The 15,886-nt window shown below is 39.5% G+C and overlaps 1 protein-coding gene across 5 annotated transcripts in view; it reads left to right on the forward strand.

Moving 5' to 3' along the window:
• Positions 1-4,758: 4,758 nt before the first annotated feature.
• The window catches only part of RASGRF2 (Ras protein specific guanine nucleotide releasing factor 2), a 267,895-nt gene continuing 256,767 nt past the window's right edge, over positions 4,759-15,886 (forward strand). For all 5 annotated transcript variants that reach the window (XM_066381760.1, XM_066381761.1, XM_066381762.1 and 2 more), the window contains exon 1: positions 4,759-5,514. In XM_066381760.1, the coding sequence (XP_066237857.1) occupies positions 5,227-5,514 (288 nt within the window). In that variant the 5' untranslated portion in view covers positions 4,759-5,226. The remainder of the gene's footprint in view (positions 5,515-15,886) is intronic.

The following is a 15,886-nucleotide window of genomic DNA, read 5'->3' on the forward strand; positions in this document are numbered from 1 at the left end:
AAAAGAAGGAGGGTGGGGAGAGAGAAAGAGAGAAACATGGATTTGCTGTTCCACTTATTTATGCATTCATTGGTTGGTTCTTGTATGTGCTCTGACTGGGGATCAAACTCACAACCTTGGTGTACTGAGACGATGTTCTAACCAACTTAGCTAACCAGCCAGGGCCAAGGATAAACTTTTCAACAAATGGTGCTGGAAAAGTTGGACAGCCATATACAAAAAATATGAACCTTGACTCAGATTATGAGGCTATTAGATTATAAGGCTAAATGTGGGAGCCAATACCAGAAAGCATATAAAGGCAAACACAGGAGAAAATCTTAAGCATTCTTGGGTAAATCCAAAAGACACCCAATGTTCATCAACTGAGAAATGGGTAAACAAATGTGGTGTACTCATACAATAGAATACTATTCATCAGTGAAAAGGAATAAACTATTGATACAGTCATTGTAATGGATGAATCTAAAAATCATTAGGCTGAGTAAAAGATGCCAGACAGATACATACTGTATCAGCCCATTTATATAAACTAGAAAATGTAAATGTAAACTGACTTACAGTGCCAAAGAAACCAGGGGCTAGATGGGGTGGAGGGGAAGGAGAGGTGGAAAGGAAGGGATTTCAAAGAAGACTGAGGAGACTCTTGAGAGTAATAGAAATGTTTGTTATTTTTATTGTGGCTGTGGTTTCACAAGTATAAAAATATGTCAAAACATATCAAATAGTATTCTTGAAATATTTTCCATCACTTATACCACAATAAGCCTGTTTTAAAAAATATAAAAAACACTTTGTAGTGTAGTGCACTTTAAATCCATAGAGAATTAAGGCAGTCAACACTAGATGTAACAAGAAACCTAGTGTCTCAGTGGCTTATTACCACAGAAGTTTATGTTTTGCTTACGTTGCAATGTCGTGGGTATGAGCAGCTCCTTGCAGCTTGCAGCCAGGCAGTGATTCAGGGATCTTGGTTCCTACCATCTGGTTGGCCCTACTGACTTCAACATGTGGTCTGTACTCTTACCATAGATAAGGAGAAAGAGCAGAGATGATCGTGACTGGACTGACAAGGAGGTCCCTATTATGTCTGTCCATATCCTTAGGCAAAAACCCAAGTCCACAGCAGGGAGGTTGGGAAACAGAGTCCTCTCTGTGCCATGAAAGCAGAGTAGTGCCTTCATCTACATATTTAGCCAGTCTCTGCCAGAAGGAAAGAAACATCACATCCCAGAGTAGCTGTGCCCACAGTAGCTTCTGAGCCAAACACATTCAAAACCCTCTACATTGTTCTTTGAAAATGATGAGAGGGTATTTACTTTATATTTCTGAACTGAAGAGCCTGTTCCAGGAGTTCTTCTCCAGAAGGTCCAGTTTCTGCTCCAAAGGGGAATCCACGTCTCCCAACTCCAACAAGAAATATAATTGGCATAATTTTCAAACCATTGCCACAGCCTCCTCCATTCCTTTTCCACTTCTACCCCCAACCCAAATTAGCTGGGTTAAACTCAAATTAACACATCACTGTCTTAGACATGTAAAGAGAAATAATCACTGTTCTCACGCTAACTTAAAATGGCAATTTCCCTATTATATAGTTTTTAATAGTAAAAGGTTTTTTTTTTGTAAAATAGATAAAAGAGCTGCTCACTGAGGCAGAGTTAAAATATTCTGTGAAAACAGCACTTACAAAACAAACAGAACCCCTGGGCCACCAATTTATGAACATACAACTAGTGGTATAAGACAGGTGTATTGTTTGACCAGGCGGTGGTGCAGTGGATAGAGCGTCGGACTGGGATGTGGAGGACCCAGGTTCGAGACCCCGAGGTCGCCAGCTTGAGTGCGGGCTCATCTGGTTTGAGCAAAGCTCACCAGCTTGGACCCAAGGTCGCTGGCTTGAGCAAGGGGTTAGTTGGTCTGCTGCAGCCCCACGGTCAAGGCACGAATGAGAAAGCAATCAATGAACAACTAAGGTGTCACAATGAAAAACTAATGATTGATGCTTCTCATCTCTCTCCATTCCTGTCTGTTTATCCCTCTCTCTGACTCTCTCTCTGTCTCTGTAAAAACAAACAACAAAAAAAAGACAGGTGTATTTTCACAGATTCATGGCCCAGAAAAGGATTTTATTTTATTTTTTATTTTTAATTATAAACACTTTATGGCAAATCATTTTTTTTTATTTTAGATAGGAGAGAGAGTGAGAGAGAGAGACAGAGAGAGAGAAGGGGGGAGGAGCAGGAAGCATCAACTCCCATATGTGCCTTGTCCAGGCAAGCCCAGGGTTTCGAACCGGCGACCTCAGTGTTCCAGGTCGACGCTTTATCCACTGCACCATCATAGGTCAAGCTCCCCATTTTTAAAATTGGATTGTTTGCTTGTTTGTTGCTGAGTTTTGTGAGTTCTTTATTCATTTTGTTTATTAACCCCTTATCAGAGCTATGTTTGCAAATATCATCTCCCATTTAGTTGGCTGCCTATTTGTTTTGTTGTTGGTTTCTTTTGCTGTGCAGAAACTTTTTTTTTTTTTAGTTTGCTATAGTTTCATTTATTTTTGCTTTTACTTCCCTTGCCTTTGGGGACAAATTCATAAATAGTTCTCTATGGCCAAGGACCCTGAGCTTAGTACCTGTGTTTTCTTCTATGTAATTTATTGTTTCAGGTCTTATATTTAGGTCTTTGATCCATTTTGAATTAATTTTTGTGTAGGGGGACAAACTGCAGTCAAGTTTTATTCTTTTGCATGTAGCTTTCTAATTTTTCTAATTTTGTTTTATTTTTTAATTCATTTTAGAGAGGAGAGAGAGAGAGAGAGAGAGACAGAGAGAGAGAGAGAGACAGAGAGAGGGGAGAGACAGAGAGAGGGGGGGAGTAGCTGGAAGCATCAACTCCCATATGTGCCTTGACCAGGCAAACCCAGGGTTTCAAACTGGTGACCTCAGCATTTCCAGGTCAACACTTTATCCACTGCGCCACCACAGGTCAGGCCGGCAAATCATTTTTATAAGTGACTGAAAGGAATAAAAAAATGTATATAGCAGAATCAATTACTGGTTTTACCTGGGACTTTCACTAGCTTTCTCCCACAGCAGCTGGGCACATCATTTCTCTTCCGCTCACATTTTATAGTGTGGGGGGAGTCTTGGTTTCCTGGCTGTACCTGCAAGATTTGTTAATCAAATGAATTCCTGTCCTAGCATGGATATAGAGTGAACCTAGGACAGTATGGCCTCTGGATAGATTCTGCTAGGGCCAGCAAGTCTCCTTTGTTTGGATATTTTTTCCTTGTTGAAAACTCTATGCTAAAATTTTAGCTTCTTTTACCTTAATCCTGAGAAATCACTGTCACAGATAACTATAATTTAATATAAACTAGTATTTGAGAGGGAGGAACTTAGCAAGACCCATTTGATCAAAGTCTTCTTTATGTCCCATTGTTTCAAAATGGCCTGACAAACATTTGTTTACTAAACATTCACTCTTTTCATCTCCTGTGAATTGTTTTATTGCCCTTTGAAGTCCCAAACCACAACCCTCACCACTTCTCCTTAGCTCAAAATCACGTGTAAGCCTTAACTGCCAGATTTTCCTGGGTCTTATATTCCTATCGAACCCCCATATGTAGATATGTAGTAAATTTGATTACTTTTTCCTATTAATTTGACTCATATCAATTCAATTTTTAGACCAGCCAGAACAGAGAAGAGTAAAAGTAAAACTATTTTTCTTCACCTACAGATCCAACATCATCTGATAGGGAATGGAGGGGTTGCATCCATAATCCTCATCCTCCTTTAAGTACCATAGTGCAAGTACGCAGGGAAAAGTCAAAGTTGCCATTATGTAAAGGCACCTTGTGACTCCACCCACTGCCATGGAAACACATTCATGGCTGAGTGTGATGTGCATAGATGTAGCAGATGAGTGTGTAGTATGTGTGAGTGGGCCTGGAAAAATGGGTGAATTCACATGAATATGCATTTGTGTTTGTGAGTTCCTATGTATGAGTATGTATTTGTGTGTATTTTTGAGCAACTGTATTTGTATGTCTGTGTTGATGTGTGTATATGTGTTCATGTTAACTGTGTTTGTGTATGATTATTTGCCCGTGTTAATGTATATTTGCCTGTGTGTATATGACTGTGCAAGTCAAAGTGTTTTGTTTATGGATGTGTATTTGTGGGTAGTTTGTATGAGTTTTGTATGAGTATTGTGAGTGTAAATGTGTGCATGTGTCTATGTTATGTGCATATGTGAGTTTGGGTGTGTGTATGACAGTATGGTTTGTGTATGTAGATGTGTATTCGGGTGAGTATATCAGTGTATGCATGTATATATTTGCCTGTGTGTGTTTTTGTATATGGGTCCATAGTTTTGTATGTAGGAATGCACATTGAGGATGTATTTGGATATATGTAAGTGCATAATTTCCTGTGGAAGTATTGTGTGTATTTCTAAGAATGTATTTGTGTGTATGAGTGTGTTGTGACTAGTTGTGTGTACGTGTATTGTGAGCATTGTGTGTGTGATTGTGCAAATGTGGGCATTTGCGTTGTGACTGTGCATTTTTGTTTATGTGAGTATACATATTTGTCTGTGTGTGCGAGCGCGCGTGGGAGTGCGTGTGTGCTCTCGCCATGCGCCTCCATCTCCCCACGATCCGCCCCAAAGGCGCAGGAGCAGAGGTAGCGGCGGGCTGGGCGCGCGAGGGAGGGACACGCGGCGGGGTGAGCGGGCTGTACCACCGCCGTCACCGCCGCCGCGCCGGCTCTGCCCTTTAAATCGGTCTCCAAGCCGATTACAGCTGATCTCCCACGTGACATTTTACCTTCTGTCTCCCGGAGCGAGTTGCCCGAGGACAGTCGTTCTCTGCCCGCCGCGCTTCGCGCCGCCCCAACCCGTGGCGGAGTCTCCGGCTCCCGCAACTTTGGGCGAAGCAGCCAGCAGCGCCGGCGGCCTCAAGGGGCCACTTGACGTCCGGGCGCCGGGGGCTTCCCAGGCTTCGCTCGATCGGGAGGGCGGCAGTCGCGGCGGAGAAGGCGCCTGGACGCAGCCGGGCGCCCTCGAACCCGCGCGGCGCCGTGCCCCGGAGGCCGGCGGGGGTGCCCTGCGCTCCGCGTCAGGGAAGGGGGCGCCCTTTGCCAGCCGCGACCGGCGGACGCGCCCTAGGGAGCCGGTCGGGAGATGGCTGTGAGGCAAAGGTGAACCCCTCGCGCCCTCACCATGCAGAAGAGCGTGCGCTACAACGAGGGGCACGCCCTGTACCTGGCCTTCCTGGCCCGCAAAGAGGGCACCAAGCGCGGCTTCCTGAGCAAGAAGGCAGCCGAAGCGAGCCGCTGGCACGAGAAGTGGTTCGCCCTCTACCAGAATGTGCTCTTTTACTTCGAGGGTGAGCAGAGCGGCCGCCCGGCGGGCATGTATCTCCTGGAGGGCTGCAGCTGCGAGCGCGCGCCCGCGCCGCCCAGGACCGGCGTCGGGCCGGGGGGCTCCCGGGAAGCCCTGGACAAACAGGTACCACGCGCCCTCTTTCCCCCGTTTTCCTGCCTCTGGCCCCGGCATTCCCTACTCGGGCTCGACCGAACACGGGGTCCGTGCTCCAGATCCGAGGTTCCCCTGCGGCGTTAGTGGCAGGATATCTCCACGCGTCTCCCCATCTCATCCCTCCTTCTCCCCATCTCCATGTTATTAGTGGGAATAGGGTCTCGGCTTGACCCTGACAGCTGTCCGGGCTTTTTAGTTTCCTAACTAACCACCCACTGCTTTTCGAGACTTTTCGAAGGGTTTAGTGCGGTGAACGGGTGTTGACACCTGTTGGATTTAGGTCGGCAAGGCGGAACTTATTTGGGAAAGTTAGATTTCTCCCTCACCTGGCTGGTGCAGGAGGTTCTTTGCCTGCAGATGTTTGACCACTGGCTGTAGGGAACCAGTGGGGCTTCCAGGACAGACGGGCACTTTCTGTTGTCCATTTTCAATCTGTCTCTGTGGTTTATGTCAGTTTACCTTGCTAACATTTGACCTACTGGGTCTAATTACGAAGGTAAATGTGTATCTAATTCCCTCAACATTAATATTTGGTACCACAGTCCTCCTATATTTAAACATGTGGATATTTAAAAAGATTGCTTCACAGTACTTTTAAATGAGTGCTTTGAAAAAACGAATGTGACCTTTTAATTCTGGGTCATAATTTTATTAGTTTTTCACTGTACTGCTCAGGGAGGAAAAAAAAACCCTCTAGGTTTAGTAACTCCCAATTTCTGCAAATGTGAAGTTTGTATTTTTTTTTCAATCACCATTTGTTAAAGTTAAAGCAGACTAATTTTATGCTCCCAATGTTCTCACTTCGCTTCTATATCTCCACCGTGGGGCGGGGGGGGGGGGGGGGGGGGGAGGGAAGAGGACGATTGTCTTTGCTGTTGCATAAAAATATTTTGCAGCTGAATCTTCCGTGCAAGTCAGACTAAACAGTTTCTGCTGCAAATGACCGAGGGTGACTGTGGGGGCGCTAGCGATGGGATGACGAATAAGATGCCTACCTGACTCCTTGGTGCTCATAAAACAATTTGTAAAATTAAGGGCAGTTCAAACTAGATCCATCAGAAGTTTGATATTTTTTCCACTTTGGTTTCACTATAAGTCATTAACAGACTTGAGTAATTAAACTTGTTATAACACTTTTAAATCTGAAAAATTTAAAGTATGCCTTTTGGTTTTATGGGCATGTTGAGGGTCATTTGAAAAGTTAATTTCCAGTTTTGTAGAAACGGATATTGGAAATAGAACTTTAAATTTCAAGTCATGAATTTTAAAATTTAAATTGTGAGCAGGACAAAGGTTTTGAGGAAACAGGTTTTTTTGCTTTTTTGTTTTCAGGATCTATTATTTTTTTCTGTTGGTGAGATATTTTAAAAAGGTATGTGTTCCAAGGCCCCACAAGCCGGAACTAAAAGGCATTTAAGTGTTATTATGTCTAAAATAAAATAGGTACTTTAAATTAAACTGAATATGTCATTAACTTAATTCCCAATTATATTTTCTCTTTGTATTTATACTAATATCAGGAGATAACCACTTTTATTTTTTTGATCTGGGGATGGGAGTTGCTACCTGTTGCAACTTCCATGCCTGTTTGCTAGTTAATATATGAAAATCAGAACTTCTCCACTTGGGAAATATCTGACCTCTCGTCTACAGGATGGTTTTCTTTATACCACACTTTGATAAAGAATGTAACCTCCTGATTGCTTGACTTTTATGACACGTCCTCATAGAAGTCCTAAACAGGTCATCTTAAAATTTTTTTTCTTGTTTCTCATACAAGTTATGTGTATTTCTCAATCATTTTAAACATCTATCTCTAAGAGATTAGAAATTAGAACCTTCGGTGCTGGTAGAAAAACTGAGATAAAGAGAATAACCCTTCCAAATGGATTAGGAGTTGGATTGGGAAATTGGTCCAATTATGTCTTGTTTTAGGCATGCTTCTGTGACTTGGATTAGTTTAGCAGATCGCTTTCTCCACCACTGCCTGTTTGGGTGTGCTTGAAGAATTAAGATGAAACTGTGAAGATAATAAATAAGAAAAACTTTCTACCTTAAATCTACAGTTCATGCAGTTGGTTCCCCTTCAGTTAATTTATGTTGCTAATGTGCTTACCTCATCTGATAACCTTGTGAAACTGGGCAGGTGGAGGGTGGACATGAGGCACTGAGCAGGGGCCACCAAAGGTCCTCTTTCCCCAGTGCGCTTCTGGGGCTTTCCACGTAAATACTCCGTCAACCCTGTAAACAGTAAGGTTAGGGTTTGAAACCAGACTTAAGGAGACAGAGTGGGTTTCCTCCACTAGGTTTCTATGTGACTTCTTTAAGCAAATCTCTTAATGCTTTCTCTTTTTTCTCCCTTCTGTTAATGAAATGTTTCTTTTACTTACTTTTAGAGAGAGAGAGAGAGATTCGGAAGGAAAAAGCGCACACACACAGAGTGGGAGAAAAAAGAGAGAAACATTGATTTGTTGTTCCACTTATTTATGCATTCATTGGTTGATTCATGTATGTGCTCTGACGGGGAATTGAACCTATAAGCTTGGTGTATCAGGTTGATACTCTAACAAACTGAGCTACCTCACCAGGGCTGAAATCTGTTTCTTAATATATAAAAATTAAGGGTTTGGCTAAGATGATTTCTGAGTTGCTTTCTAATAATGACATCTGTTTCTAAGGTTATAACAGACAGGGTGAGCTTTTTGTTATATAAAGGATGTGTAAGATAATTTCACAAGATTTAAAGATTACCAGTCTCTGTAATAAATACTGCATCTGAGAAGCTAAGGAGAAGCAGGTGATTGAAGTGGACAATATGATAAATTAGTTAGGTTAACAGATGTGCAAACCTACAGTAACATCATTGCCTGAGACAGAGACATTCTTATCATTCACATTGGAAAGCAACATATTGTAATGTTGTTGACAGGTACTATACTTGATATACTATACTATATATAAGAATGTTGAAAGGTACTATATAGTTTTTGCTATAAAATGCCTCTTATCATTCTTGCCAGTATACATTCTACTCCTTCAAATAATTTTTTAAAGTTCTAATGTGTTTTTAAGTAAGTTATAAGGAGAAAATACTCATTGATTTGATTCATCTAAATAATTTTAATGTAAACTGATTGACAAAAATAAAAAATTAAGTTTTTTAAAACCACTTTGTGTTAAATAACTGTTTCTAGTCAAGAGGAGAAAAGAACGGTATTTTTCACTTTCCACATGTGCCTAGGTTGAAGGAATATTTGCATTGCTCCATTTTTTCATTAGTGTCCCAAGATTTCACTTTGGTAGGTCACTGGGAAATCACAAGGCATTCTTATTGACTTTCCATAGTGGCTACTTCTTAGGGATAGTCATGGTGATATAATCAAAATGAGTTTAGTTAAAAAAATGTTTACGTAATTTTTTTTTCCTTGAAAATGTGTATTGTTGGTACTTCTTTTTTTTTTTTTAATTTTTTTTACTTTTTTTAAATTAATTTTTAGAGAGGAGAGAGAATGAGAGAGAGAGAGAGAGAGAGAGAGAGAAGGGGGAGGGAGGAACAGGAAGCATCAACTCCCATATGTGCCTTGACCAGGCAAGCCCAGGGTTTCGAACCGGCGACCTCAGCATTCCAGGTCGACGCTTTATCCACTGCGCCACCACAGGTCAGGCGGTACTTCTTTCTAAGAAAGCTCCATTTATAGAAAATGAAAAACTTACCTTTCATTTCAGGCACAGGTATTTAAGAAAGAAGGGAATTTGCACTTAGAAACTACCTTCTTGTGCCAGGCTTGGTATTATCCTCCATAATCTCATTGAATTTGAACCTCACTTCAGATCTTAGAGATTGGTAGTATTTTCTTCCTTTTTACCTATGCCAACACTGATAATCAAAAAGTTCTTGGGAGGTAATCAAAATCCTACTGCAGGTATGAAGACTGAATGATCTTGAAGATTGTCTCACTGAGGGACAATTTCAATTCACTGAGCTTCAAGAAATTTCAAATCTGGGTGGGATGGGGGTTGGAATTGTAAGTAGGTGAATCACTTTTTTTTTATGTGTTTTCCTTTTGAAAACTATTAAAAGGACAGTTGTGATTCTTGGGAAATACAATTGCAGACCATTACATTTTCAAAGAAAAATGGGGCTTATGCTTAAACAAACAAGTTTACACTGCACTCATGTCCTTCAGTAGGGATCTCTACAGATATTTGCCTTTAGGGTGACAGTGCACATCTCAGTCTGTTTAAGTGGCTTGTGTCTGTCTTGCCTCCTAGCAGGGGAGACAAATAGCAAACAGAGCCATCTTTATTCTTGATTTTTGGGTAATGTTAAGTGTTCTGTTCAGCCTGATTTCAGTTGATTTTTTGAGGGGGATATATCTCTTTAGTTATGGAGGTTTAAAATAGTAATACTGGTCATATTTGTGTTGAATTAAACATATTGATTTAATTTTAGAGGGATTAAAGGTTATGTGATTTCCCCTGCCCCCTCATTACTAGTCATTTAAGCCTTCCTAACTTGACCATAACAGAAGATTTTAATCATTTTTTTGGATTAGGCAGAGCTTCATGCAAGCCCTAAAATATTTGTGAGGGCTGGTAGTGTGGATGGTGGGTTTTCATTCAAGTTCATGTTGTTTAATTGATGTGTAATAACAATCTCAAAATTTTCTTTTCTTTTTAAAAATTTTGAATTTCTTTTCAACATAAAGAAAAATGGAATAAAAGTATTTGCCAAATATTAAAGAAAGTTTTAAAATATAATTTAGGGAAGAAAATGATTACTGGAACTCAGTAATCATTCTTCCATTTAGACTTAAATAAAGAAAAATACTTTATGGATTAGCAAAATTTAATTATTTTAATTTTGGCTACAGTAAACATTACTATTTATATTATTGTACTTATCATTAAGAATTCAACATAGAAAAGTTCATCTTGGATGTGATAGATATAAATAAAAATGGATTTTTACTGTGACAAGTATTTTTCCGTGGATTCTAATAAGTGAGAGTTAAATGCACTTTTAAATGATGGAAATAATTTGTAGTGTGAAAACATAATATTTCCCTCTTTTAAGAATTAAAAAACGGAGGTATATTCCTTTTTATTGGGTAATAGTATGTCCTAAAGCAAATGCGATAACCAATTTTTCTGGTTTTAGTGAGCCAATGCTAATAGTTTATTGAAACAATTATTGATATTGTAGTTTGTTTAAGGCAGATCATATTTGAAATTTGATTTTGGACATATTTTACAATAAATTTTCCTTCTATTATCAATATAATTTTAATTTTGTGGAATACAAATATTTAGTCTTTAAGGCTATTTTGTAATGAAATAAACCAGATTGATAAACATTATGGATTTACTCAGGTTTTAAATCTCAATTTTCAAAAAAATGTTAAAGATTTTATTTATTCATTTTTGAGAGGAGAGAGAGAGAGAGAGAGAGATAGAGCAGGAGAGAGAAGGGGAGGGAAGCAAGAAGCATCAACTACTATATGTGCTTTGACCAGGCAAGCCCAGGGTTTTAAACCAGCAACCTCAGCATTCCGGGTTGACGCTTTATCTACTGCTCCACCACGGGTCAGGCTCAAATTTAAAAAAAAAAAAATTATTTACTCATTTTAGAGAAAGGAGAGAGAGAGAAAGGGGACAGGCCAGGAGCAGGAAGCATCAACTCATAGTTGCTTCCCGTAAGTTCCTTGACCAGGCAAGCCCAGGGATTTGAACCAGAGACCTCAGCATTTCAGGTCGACACTCTCCACAGCACCACCACAGGCCAGGCCTAATTTTCAAATTTTAAAGTAGCTTTGTGTTTTTATGCCTGTTCAGTTTTCCTATAAGAAGGAGAAGGCCCTGGCCGGTTGGCTCAGCGGTAGAGCGTCGGCCTAGCGTGCGGAGGACCCGGGTTCGATTCCCGGCCAGGGCACATGGGAGAAGCGCCCATTTGCTTCTCCACCCCTCCGCAGCGCTTTCCTCTCTGTCTCTCTCTTCCCCTCCCGCAGCCAAGGCTCCATTGGAGCAGAGATGGCCCGGGCGCTGGGCATGGCTCTGTGGCCTCTGCCTCAGGCGCTAGAGTGGCTCTGGTCGCAATATGGCGACGCCCAGGATGGGCAGAGCATCGCCCCCTGGGGGGCAGAGCACCGCCCCTGGTGGGCGTGCCGGGTTGATCCCGGTCGGGCGCATTCGGGAGTCTGTCTGACTGTCTCTCCCTGTTTCCAGCTTCAGAAAAATGAAAAAAAAAAAAAAAAAAAAGAAGGAGATATGTGTGTGTGTGTTTATAGGGTTTATCTTCTATTATTAAATATTAAACATTTGCTATGCAGTTATATGTGTTGGAATATACAGATTTTTATTTGTAGCATTAACATTTCAAGATGTGAATGGTAAATCCAATCTGTTTACAATTTGGGTAGCTTTAGTTTTCAGGACTAAGGATGCATAATAATTCTGTTACATTAATCACAGAATAAATTCCTCTCTGAAATTAGTTTGCCTTAGTTTAAGACTGTATATAGTAAAACCTTAGTTAATACTTAAATGAAACTAGAAATTATACTTATTAGGTATCAATATAACACTAATGGTAAATATTTGGCTATTTTATAATATTTGGCCACTAGTCTAAAAATTAACCATTATTTCAAAATTATTCATTATATTTCAATTGGTATAATTTTAAAATATCAGCTGATTGAGAAATTATAAATACATTATTTTGACTCCACCAAAGGTTATATTTAACATTTTCCTCAAGAAATTCAAATATGATTGTGTGTGTATTTAGGTGAAAAATAGTAGCAGGTTTTTCTTTTTTTCTTATTTGAGAAAACTTTGGTATTAGTACTAAGTGGAACAGAGATGCAGAAAGCACATGTTCTCACTGTTTTCCTTTTTATTGGCCCTTGAAAAACTTATGATTCATTGAAAAGTAAGAATTCAAATTATTTTCCTAAACCTCCTAACAGTGAATGCAAAATGCCCCAAATATGCTTTAAGATGACAAAAAAAGCTTGAGTTGATTTTTGTTGAATTAAATAATATTTCTTTTCTTTTTCCTTTGTTTTATTTTTTATTTTTCTGAGTGAGAAGTAGGGAGGCAGAGAGACAGACTTCCACATATGCCGGACCGGGATCCACCCAGCATGCCCACCAGGGGGCAATACTCTGCCCATCTGGGGCGTTGCTCTGTTGCAACCAGGGCCATTCTAGCACCTGAGGCAGAGGCCATGGAGCCATCCTCAGCACCCGGGCCAACTTTGCTCCAATGGAGTCTTGGCTGCAGGAGGAGAAGAGAGAGACAGAGAGAAAGGAGAGGGGGAAGGGTGGAGAAGCAGATGGGCCCTTCTCCTATGTGCCTTGGCCAGGAATCAAACCTGGGACATCCACATGCTAAGCAATGCTCTACCACTGAGCCAAATGGCCAGGGATTATTTCTTTTCTTTTAAAACTGTAAAGGAAGAAATGAGAAGGTTAGGGAGGACTAGGTAAGCACAACTTACAACATCAGAGTAGAGGAAGTTTATGAAAGAGTTTTCATAAGATCTGAGAGATACAAATAAAACAGCAGCAATAAAATTTATGCTTAAAATTAAAATTTATTGATCCTTTAGTGCTTTATTTTTTTTTAATGTAGGTCATATTTTTTATTACCTTTTCCCGTACTTACCAATGTGACATTGCTAAGACTTAAAGTGATGGAAACAGCAGTGATTTGAGGGACTTGGGTTACTGGTACTTTACATTCTTTCAGGTTCCTGAAATGTTTTATTTTGTCATTGTCTGATTTAATTTAGACATTGCCTGATTCATTTCCTGAACTGTATTTATGAGCCCATACCATTTGTGTGACTAATTTAAACAGTGGGTTAGTGCTGCCAAATAGAGGGCCAATTAGAAAGTAGATTTCCTAAGGTTAGCTCTGTGCAAAAAGGGTGCTGGTAGCCTGGCCTAAGGTTCACTATGGAATATCATAACTCATTACAGGAGAAGTCATGACGAGATAATGTCAGTGATGCATGAGAATAGGAGATGGCTCATATCCAATCGGAACTTCCTTTCTCTTATCTTTAAGAATCAGTTTTTAGTTCAAATGGTAGTATTGTGTGTTTGACTCACCAGATACTTACCGGATATATGATGTTGAGCAATTGCTTTTTCTAAGCCAGGACCCCTGCCTGTAAGGTGGGGATCATGATAATACATATATCATTGGCTTGCAAAGCTCATAGGCAATAACACTGACCTCATACCATGGGGCCTGGCACATGGATAGTCGGCACATTGGTCATCTGGTATTTTTATTATCCCTTTCTCATATCATTCTTCTTTGACTTCTTTTTGTTTTTACTAGTAGGGTCACTCAGGAAAATATTTTCCTTTCTTCCTCTTTAAAAAATACTTTCAAGACACACAAAATAATGCCAATATACCCATCACCCAACTTCAACAATCAACTTTCTGCTTTCTTTTTATTTATTTCTCTCCACACCTTTTATTTTGTTTTTAGACAAGCGGTTTTCAACCTCTTGACTCTTGAGGACGAGCGAAAATAGAATTATTTCAGGGACCGCTAAGGCTGAAATCACCCTGAACATAAGCGAATTTGACTAAGTTTATTGGGTTTAAAAGATGAGGGGATGGGATCAGAGAAGGTAAAGGGATTAGTGAAACTATATATATATATGGGAGTTATATTCAGTGGGACACTTGAATCCATGTAAACACAATAAATTAAAAATCAATAAAAATTTAAAAATAAAATATAAAAAAGAATTTATAAAGAAAAGTCTTCATACAACATCATGGTAGTTAACTCTTTCATGGACTAGCACAAAATTTCTGGTGGACCAGTCTGCAGACCTGTTTTTGAAAAACACTGTTTAAGACTAGTTATATTATTTCACTTGTAAATAGGAAGTTTTTCATTTTTGGCATAACCCTTGTTTGGCACAGAAGATTGTATTAGAAGATGTAACTCGGAAAAGAATGATTTTGGAAAGAGTTTGTAATGTGTTATTATAATGGCTGTATCCTTTTTCTTTTAAATATCATTATAAAAGAAAAACTTAAGATAGTAGTTTTGAAGAAAAAACAGTAGTGGAATTCACTTTTTAATAAATTCTGGTGTATTAAATCCTAAAGGAAAAAAATTTGAAGTGAGTTGTTTAAACATGATCATGGTGAAAAGGTATTTTCATGACTTATCCTAACTCACAGGGAAATTAAATTATTGGTGATTCTCTTGCTGAGGAATCTTTTCTTTTTTGAAGTTCATTTACCAAACTCAGCTGTGCAGCCAGAATGGTCTTGTTTAGAGTCAAGAAGAGTGCTTCTGCCTCTGATGCCATTAATGGTTCTTCTCACTCAGGATTTTATATAGTTTTGCAACAGTCAGAACGTCATCTATAAACCAATGTTTCATCCATCTTTCAAAATCAATTCTGAGACCCAACAGCTACTCAATGTTATTTTAAGTTAATTACCAAGGTTTTCTTAATCAAGAGTGTAGTCTGCTTTTTTTAGTGTTGCTAAACTTTTCTAGGGTTTGTTCGTTTCTGTCACGTGATTGATTATTTGCTTTCAGCCCTTTTGATTGCAAGGGAGACATACAAATTCAAGTATTTTAAAATTACAGTCACCTCTGTGTGTGGTGAGGGGACAGTGGGAATATTATAAAGCAATAGAAGGGCGAGTGTTGCTATACCTTTATTGTGACCTAGCTAGTCTTCGGACATTGGTACTGACTGACCTGTTTTTCAATGTGTTTATGCCCTTTTGGTTCCTCACTACTTCTGTTTTTTCACAGCTTCTGTTTCCCCTAACTTCAGGCTGCTGTGTCCCTCATGGTACTGAAGCAATATGTAGTGGCCCCTTTCTCTCTGCTTTTTTCTGTTTTAATTCTCACCACAGCATCTTTCATTTACTCAGAGTCTTGTGAAAGAATTTGCTCATTTCACATTTTAGGACTAGTCAAAACCACTGGTCTCTGACTGGTCCATGGGCTGGCTGTCAGACAGCAGGGGCCATGGATAAGGGAGTTTCATGGGAAGTTTGGTCAGTATAATAGACATTATTATTGACATATCTACATCAAGCTAGTTAATAGTATTTTCACCAAACTAATATTCATTATAAACCACATTCTCTTTCTGCAGTAGCAGTTTTATATCCTCACTTTTATCAGTATAAGATCTTTACAATAATATAATTTTTGTCTTCTGGACTTGACTGTCCTCCTATATTGCTTAGGGTTCATGGTCATATTTTTCTTTACTTTTTAAAGTTTTAATATTCAAACATTATTTAAGCATTGTTCTATTAACAACAAATTAAATAG

Source organism: Saccopteryx leptura, chromosome 4 (genome assembly GCF_036850995.1).
Source record: "Saccopteryx leptura isolate mSacLep1 chromosome 4, mSacLep1_pri_phased_curated, whole genome shotgun sequence".
Taxonomy (NCBI): Eukaryota; Metazoa; Chordata; class Mammalia; order Chiroptera; family Emballonuridae; genus Saccopteryx; species Saccopteryx leptura.